This window comes from Plectropomus leopardus, chromosome 11, assembly GCF_026936395.1.
Source record: "Plectropomus leopardus strain MGB_pleo_1.0 chromosome 11, ASM2693639v1, whole genome shotgun sequence".
Classification (NCBI taxonomy): Eukaryota; Metazoa; Chordata; class Actinopteri; order Perciformes; family Serranidae; genus Plectropomus; species Plectropomus leopardus.
Window position 1 is genome coordinate 36,205,413 of NC_142186.1, and position 8,448 is coordinate 36,213,860.

The 8,448-nt window shown below is 43.2% G+C and overlaps 1 protein-coding gene across 2 annotated transcripts in view; it reads left to right on the forward strand.

Annotated features, from left to right (window-relative positions):
* The first annotated feature begins 426 nt into the window (after window positions 1-426).
* Window positions 427-8,448, forward strand: part of tg (thyroglobulin) — a 30,519-nt gene continuing 22,497 nt past the window's right edge. For both annotated transcript variants that reach the window (XM_088084755.1, XM_042489152.2), the window contains exons 1-12: window positions 427-865; window positions 2,036-2,144; window positions 2,443-2,540; window positions 3,231-3,386; window positions 3,610-3,769; window positions 4,509-4,615; window positions 4,755-4,898; window positions 5,640-5,825; window positions 5,974-6,482; window positions 6,800-7,178; window positions 8,052-8,090; window positions 8,196-8,426. In XM_088084755.1, the coding sequence (XP_087940881.1) occupies window positions 796-865; window positions 2,036-2,144; window positions 2,443-2,540; window positions 3,231-3,386; window positions 3,610-3,769; window positions 4,509-4,615; window positions 4,755-4,898; window positions 5,640-5,825; window positions 5,974-6,482; window positions 6,800-7,178; window positions 8,052-8,090; window positions 8,196-8,426 (2,188 nt within the window). In that variant the 5' untranslated portion in view covers window positions 427-795. The remainder of the gene's footprint in view (window positions 866-2,035; window positions 2,145-2,442; window positions 2,541-3,230; window positions 3,387-3,609; window positions 3,770-4,508; window positions 4,616-4,754; window positions 4,899-5,639; window positions 5,826-5,973; window positions 6,483-6,799; window positions 7,179-8,051; window positions 8,091-8,195; window positions 8,427-8,448) is intronic.

The window sequence follows — 8,448 nt, forward strand, 5'->3', positions numbered from 1 at the left end:
GTCCTCAGGAGAGACAGCTTCAGTGTGGACATCAGGTCCTCAGGAGAGACAGCTTCAGTGTGGACATCAGGTCCTCAGGAGAGACAGCTTCAGTGTGGACATCAGGTCCTCAGGAGAGACAGCTTCAGTGTGGACATCAGGTCCTCAGGAGAGACAGCTTCAGTCTGGACATCAGGTCCTCAGGTGAGACAGCTTCAGTGTGGACATCAGGTCCTCAGGTGAGACAGCTTCAGTGTGGACATCAGGTCCTCAGGTGAGACAGCTTCAGTGTGGACATCAGGTCCTCATGTGAGACAGCTTCAGTGTGGACATCAGGTCCTCATGTGAGACAGTTTCAGTGTGGACATCAGTTCCTCGGGTGAGACAGCTTCAGTGTGGACACCAGGTCCTCAGGTGAGACAGCTTCAGTGTGGACATCAGGTCCTCAGGTGAGACAGCTTCAGTGTGGACATCAGGTCCTCAGGTGAGACAGCTTCAGTGTGGACATCAGGTCCTCAGGAGAAACAGCTTCAGTGTGCTGGAATAAGAATAACAGACGTCACACTGACCACCATTCACCTGTGTTTAAGAGATCCTCTCGTCCAATCAGAGGGCTTCAGGGCCCGCTGGGCGCCTCCTGAGAGGTGGTCAAGGACTCCCAGTTCCACTGAGATGGACAGACAAGGACGGGGAAGAGGAGGAAGAGGAAGCAGGAGGGATGAAGGTGTGTTTCTCTGTCGGTCCTCCTCACAGTGACTCAGCAGGCCTGCAGGTTTATAAAGAGGTAGCGATGCTCAGTCTGTCACCACGGAGACGATGGCCTGGCTACTCCGCATCGCCTGCATCCTGGTCTGCTGCCCAAAGCTGCTGCAGGGCAAAGCTTCAGGTAAACACACCTGAGCCTGTGACTGCGTGTCTGTCTTTCTCTCTAACCTAATTTAAATGTCCACTGTGTATGATTTTGGAGGATATACTGGCATGAATAGAATATAATATGATAAGTCTGTTTACTTTAATGTATAATCACCTGAAAATAAGAATAGTGTTTTTGTTGCTTTAAAATGAGACGTTTGTATCTACATAGAGATCGCCATATTAAACCACCATGTTTCTGCGATAGCTCAGAATAGACAAAACGAATTTTCCCGTTTTTGTCTCACACAGAGTAGTAAGAAGCCCTTCAGCAATGAGCAGTGTTGGAAAAACACCAATTTCTAAAAAAATAAAATAAAAAATGTGTTAAACTGCTTCTAAACTGAGGTTAACAGGTTTGTGGACGTGTGTGATGACCAGTGTTTGCTCATAATTTTCTGTAAAACTGTGGACGTGATGTTGGATCCGAGGAGCTTTGTGTTTACACACATCACACTCGTCTTATAAATGTCCACCATGTTACCGTCTGTGTCTCATCATAGTTTTACCAGCTGGTGTGCAAACAAGTTCGAGCGAATGATTTGTGGTAAATGCACAGGATTGTTATAAACATTAGTTTGTTCCTCCATCCATTAAACTTAGTTCTAGTTAATATCTGACCGGTTAGTTGAAGGCAGATAAAGTGAGATGTTTGCTCATCATTTTTGCTTTTTATGAGTACTTTGTTTTCTCGGGCTGTAATTAACCAAAGAAAAGCTCGTTTGACTTAAATTCTGAGCAGAGATCGAAGTCACGTTCCCTCTTTGTGTGTTTTAAACTGAGCGTCTTTGTGGTAAACCGATCAGGCCACACGTGCATGTTAGTGCATCTGTTTTTTTTCTAAAGGCTAGCTCATCACTGCCGCTTTGCACTGCGCTCACACAGTCGTTACCACAGTTGATGGGACACCGGCGTCCAGGAGCGTGGTGCCGACCCTGTGGTCCCACCCTGGTTAACACCTTTAGCTCCGTCAGTACTGCTGCTGTTGTTTAGAGCTGTTTATGGAGTTAGACGGGTAGAGTTAGACTCATACACTCTGAATTTTGCCAGAACCCTTCTACTTCTTCATGGGATTATTATTTAATCATTAGTGTTTTAGGAACACGTCTAGCTGACGATGACATTGTTGCTTATTGTCGTTCAGAGTACCAGCTGGAGTCAGAGACCCTGAGCAGATGTGAGTTGTTAAGGGGCGTGGCTGTTGCCAAGCAACAAGGTGACGTCCCTCACTGCACACATGATGGCAGTTTCAGGTAAATATCTGCAGCACGTCTTTTCTCTATTTGTTTCTATTTCTGTATCTGTGTTAAAGAATTCAGAATATAATTCAAAATAAAGCAGAAAATAGAATAAAGCAGTTGTTGAAATCTGTTGACTGCATGCTGGCACTAATGTTTTTGATGTTTACCGGTAAAGTTACAACTAATTTGAAGTAAACATGATGTAGTGGAGTGTGTTTTTTAGTTTGTTTAAGTTAGTAGTACTAGTAATGTCTGTGTGTGTGTGTGTGTGTGTGTGTGTGTGTGTGTGTGTGTGTGTGTGTGTGTGTAGACCTGTGCAGTGCAGCGAGCCGGGTCACGAGTGTTGGTGTGTCGATGCTGAAGGTCAGGAGGTCATCGGGACTCGAACCAACAGCTCTGCTCCTCACTGTGAGAAACAACAACACATTACCTCATGATTAATAATCAATAATGTTACAGATGATATGTGATTATATAATATTGATTTTAGTGCTTTTCATAATTATGGTAGTATAACCAAAAACACTAACTAAAGAAAAAAAGTTAGATTTCGAGAATGAAGTCATAATATTATGAAAATAAAGTCAAGAATCAAGTTGTGTTTTTACAAGAAAGGGGATATTATGGAAAAAAAACATATTATCAGCAAACTATAAAACAGGTGAGAGCATAGGCAGTCTCCTTGACAACCACCATCCCCGGTGTCGTGTCGTGCCACACAGTCAACTTCGGTTGAGCAGCAAGGTGTTATTCTCGTAAACTTATGACTTTTTTTCTCTAAAAACTACAACTTTATTCTCATAATATTAAGATTTTTTTCTTATAATATTACTAATATTTTTTTTTTTCAAAATATTGTGACTTTTTTCTCATAATACCATAAATTAAATCAGCGTGGCCCTAAAACTCTGTCGAAACATTAAATGTCAGCCTGGACTATTTAAAGTGAGGGAACCTGCCCCTCCATCCCCAGTGCAGTTAAACGTTTAACTCCACGCAAGAAAGATCAACTGAGTATGTCTCTCTTTGTCTCCTTGTCTTTGCCTGTCTGTGTCTCTCTGTGTTGTCCTCTCTGTCCCCTCCTCTCTGTCCTGTCAGGTGCGTCTCCCTGCCAGCTGCAGTCGGTCCTGCAGTGCGCTCCCTCAGGTGTCTTTGAGTCAGTTCAGTGTGACTCCGGCAGGGGACAGTGTTGGTGTGTGGATCAGGACGGCATGGAGCTGTACGGGACCAGACAGAGCGGGAGACCTCAACGCTGTACGCACAAATACCACTGATGCTCATACAAATACTGCTGATAACACTGACAATACTACTAATAATATTATAGTCGCTATTGACAGTAATACTGCTGACATGATACTGTTATTACTGTTATTACTGAAACTACAACTAAAAACTCCAGTGCTGCTACCCCACTCCAACCACAAGATGAACCTTAACTGAATGGGTTTGTGTGTGTTTGACCTTTGACCTGCAGGTCCCGGCAGCTGTGAGGTGAGGTCGAGGCGTCTCCTGCACGCCTCCGGGTCTCACTCTCCTCCTCAGTGTGCTGCAGACGGCAGCTTCCTCCCCGTTCAGTGCAAATTCATCAACACGACAGACAGAACAGAGCTGGACCTGCTGCACACCTTCAACAGGTCAGTCAGTCAGTTTTTATTTCTGATGCCATTTCTGGCCAATCCCATGGGATTACAAAACACCATAACAATAACAAGCATGAGTCATCTTCCAGTTTTACACATATCAGCAAAAAAGAAAAAGCACGTACATAGAATAAATCAAGTTACAAAATAATATGTGACCAATTGTACAGAGAAAAATAACTTTTCCAAATCTACAGTTTATCTTGATAAAGAGCTTGTTTTCTCATCTCATTTTTCTCCACAGAACGAGCTAATCTGCATGTCTCATACTTAAAATAACCACATTAATCTTTGTGCATCATCCATATAAACTAAATTAGTATCTTTTTTATGTTACTAAACACCCGTCTGTCTGCCTGCACACCTGTCACACAGGTAACTCACCTGTCTGTAATTCTGCGTGTATTTCAGTATGTTTTCTTTTGTGTGTCTATTTCACTGTGTATTTCTGTGTGTGTTTCAGTCATGTGTGTATTGCTGTTTGTATTTAAGTTTTCTTTTTTGTGTGTGTGTATTTCGGTGTGTTTTTTTGTGTATGTGTTTATGTCAAGTTGTATCTTTTTTTGTATTTTTGAATTTGCATGTATTTCCGATGTGTATATCTGAGTTTTTCATTGTGTATGTATTACTGTGAGTGTATCGTGTGTGTCTCTATGTGTATTTAAGTGTGTGAGTATTTCAGTGTTCGTGTGTGTACCTCAGTGTGTATCTTTGTTTGTATGTGTTGTTTCAGATTCCCAGAAGCTTTTGAGACGTTCGGTAGTTTCAGGAAGTTTTTCCCGACAGTTTCCTCGTTCTGCTTCTGTTCTGACAGTCGAGGCAGAGAGATGGAGAACACAGGTACGCGCGTACAAACACACACACACACACACACACACACACACACACACACACACACACACACACACACACACACACTGATGATGATGATGATGATGATGATTGGGGATGGTGAGTAAGGTGTACCCTTCCTGTCCAGGTGTGGAGCTGCTCCTGTCTGAGGTTTACGACTCTGCGTTCTCTGGTCTTCGGTCTGGTCGCTCCTTCTCTGAGACCAACATCTACAGAGTCCTGCAGAGGAGGATGCTGGGAGTCCGTCTCGCCCTCACCGGACACTTCAGATGTAAACTGCATTAATTTGTACTGGTTTTCACTGGTCACATGTTTTTGTATGAATAGCTGGATGGTGGTTTGAATTACGCTGGTTTAAGCTGCTAGTCTGTTCATAAAGATGTAAACATTTGGATTTATTGTCCCAAAATTAAACTGGTTTAAACTTGTACTGAAACTGTTAAGAGAGTTTTCACTGTTTTAAACTTATTTAAGCCAATTTAAACCAGTTTATGCCTTTTAAACAACAGTGATTATGCTCCTACAGTGTTACCCTCTGAACTCCTGTATACTGGTCAAAGCTAGTTTTGGCAGATGTGAATGTTTTCAAACCAGTTTAAACTGCCTTTGAATGTTAAACTGACCATTTCAGGGAACTTGCACTGGTTTAAACCGGTTTGTTCTGTGTTACATTTGTGCATGTAGACAGAAAGTAGTGCATACATAATTTATAACCATTTCTTATCCCGACATTAAACTGGATTGGTATGTGGCCAATTAAGTGGCATTTAAATGTAATGATCTGTAAAGTTTAACAGTAATTTAAACCAGTTAAGCTTCAAAGATAAACAGGTGTAGACCAGTAAACAGTGATGAGTTAGGTATCCTATCAAATATCAAAACACTTCTTTCATTTAGCTTTGGCCAATGAGAACTGGTTAAATCTGCCTGGTAAAACTATTTATTTTAGGAAATGTCAGAGGAAACATCTGGACCAGTAAACACAAATGTAATCTGGTTATTTCTCGCTCAGGCCCTTCTCCATGTGAAGAGGAGCGGCGAGCGGCCATGGAGACGTCCAGTGTTCACGTCCCGTCCTGTGAGACCGGAGGGTCCTTCAGCTCCAGACAGTGTCAGCAGGGGGGACAGTGCTGGTGTGTCGACCCCACAGGGAGGGAGGTTCCTGGGACACGACAGCACGGAGACTCTCTGGTCTGCGGTGAGTGTCCTGAAACAGTCTGTGGACAGAAAAACATTTATTTAACGGTTAGACATCATCCACAAACGCTGATGATAAAAAAGAAAAAAATTAAAATTACATTTGTCCTCCTCTTGTTTCCTCTTTCTCTCCCTCCGTCCTCCTCCAGGTTCAGGTCTCACTGACTGTCTCTCTCAGCGTCGTCTGGCTTTGTCCCGGCTCTTCTCCGGTCCTGTTGATCCTCCTCTCCAGGCCTCCTCTGCCAGATCCTCGTCCCCCTGTCTCCCCCTCCTCCGGCCTCTCAGGGAGCTCCTGCCGGTGGAGGCGGACCCCACCTACTTCCTTTCTCACCTGGTCGAAGTCCTCCATGGTCTCTTCCCTTCAGTGGGCGGGGCTCTGCAGGCTCTGGCTCGCTCCTCCCCTCTTCGCTTCCAGGAGAACCTGTTCGGAGGGAAGTTCCTGAAGAACGCCGCCTCCTTTAACTTCAGCGGGGCGGTGGGAGCTCGAGGAGCCCTCGGTCTGGACCGCCTCTCCTCTCAGAGTGTCGCCGTCAGCCTCCAGAAGAACCGAGACCTGGTCCTGTCCGTCAGCAGAGCTCTGGAGGACCCCGCCTTCCTCTCTGCCCTCCAACACACACTGAGGAGCAGCAGCAGCTCACACTCTGCCTCTGTGCAACAGGTCAGACGAAACACATCCTCTAATTATCAGGTGACCTGTCCTTTGTACTGCTGTGAGAATATAACATAAAAATATGAAAAAATATTTGTTTTTATATCAATCAGTCAGTCAGACTTTTTTGTATATAACTGTACTCAGATAAAGGCACTTGTCACACTTCATAGGTTCTGAGTAAATATGATAAATATGGTCATAACCAGTCAAATGGTCCCCAAAACTATAAAAAAACTGAAAAACAAACAAAAGCGACCGCAAAAAGCTCCAGTTTCCATTGCGGCCGGTTTAACTGTACTTCATTTACTCGTGTTGTTTTCCAGGTTCTGACTCCTCTGCTGCGTTCCTGCTCAGAGGACGAGGACACGGCGGACATCCTTGTCCCCAGCTGCACGTCCAGCGGTGGTTTCCAGGAGCTTCAGTGTCAGAGAGGAGAGTGCTGGTGTGTCGACTCTCAGGGTCAGGAGGTCACGGGGTCACGTAGCACCAGTGGTCGACCTCGGTGTCCGTCCCACTGTGAGAGAGAGCGAGCCATGGCGCTGAAGGTGAAAGGAAACATGGCGGCCGGCGCTGAGATCCACGTCCCAGCCTGCTCTGAGGATGGAGACTTCCTGCCGCTGCAGTGTGTCGGGTCACGCTGCTTCTGTGTGGACGCTGAGGGAAAAACAGTGACTGCTGGGTCAGCAGGGGGCGCTCTCACCTGTAAGATTTCACACTGACTGTCACTGAGAGGCCTGCTTCCGACTTTGCATTTCGTTCTATTACTTAAAATTTTGAAGCGACCTGAGAGAGCTGCAGGAAACATCTCAAACTGATTAATTTAGACAAGTGGTTTGAGGATTTGGGGAATTTTGCACCATATCAATGTAAAATTGTTTAATAGTGAACTAATTTGGGAGGAAACATATACATCGAAAAGCAACACGAGGTCTTATGGCGTGTTTTAGCTTTAAGTTTGGTAATATAGTTGAATTGTAAGTATTTACAGTTCTCACCTTCACCTTTACCTTCCCACATAAGTTAACATGCTGCGAGCTCACAATCTTAATCTGGACAATCTGGATTTATTTTACAAATTAATGTATTTTTATAAATTAATTACAAAATAACATATTTTGAAAAAATAATAGATTTCATGGTTGAGATTGATAGATCTGTTTTACAATATATTTATTTTATTATTATTTTTTTAAAATAAATTGATTTATTTTTGACAAATAAATGTTTATACTTGATTTACTTGACAAATTAGATTTTATTTGACAATATAATGGATTTATTTGACAAATTAATATATTTTTAAAATGTATGGACTTGTTCTACAATTTAGTGTTTTTGTTTTGGTTATGGGTTTCATGACAACTTCATGTATTTTACAAATTTATTTATTTGACAAATTAATGGATTTATTTTACACGTATCTTTGAACAGGAGCTAAAAATTTAAAGTTCGACCTGAGTGTGACACTAGAGGGAAGATCATTAAACTAATGGAGGAATTAGGGAAATCTTATATTTATCTGTTTTTTAATGAATATTATTTTATTTGCTGTTCTGTCTGTCTGTTGTGTTTTAGGTCCAGAAAGAACAACACAGAAGCGTCAGTCCTCTGCAGGTCAGATAAAACCAATGATCACAGCACAAAATTAATTATCTCTGTGAATTAAAGTTCCTGGAGATTTCGCTGCAATTATTATTATATATTGACGCTAACTTGCAGGTCGATGCTCTCAGGCGCTGGACAAAGTCACAGCGTTCAGACAGGAAGTGAAGAGCCTCATCGCTCTCTCTAAATCCTCCCACTTCCCTCTGGGATACGGATTCCTATTGGCTGAAGGTCTGCGTCTGACCCCGGAGGAGCTCCAGATCAGCCAATCAGAGGAGGAGCTACAGATCTCTGATCGGCTGCTGAGCCGCTCCAAAGCTGCTCTGCGATTGGCGGCTTTCTCTAGTGAGTCAAGAGTGGGAATCAA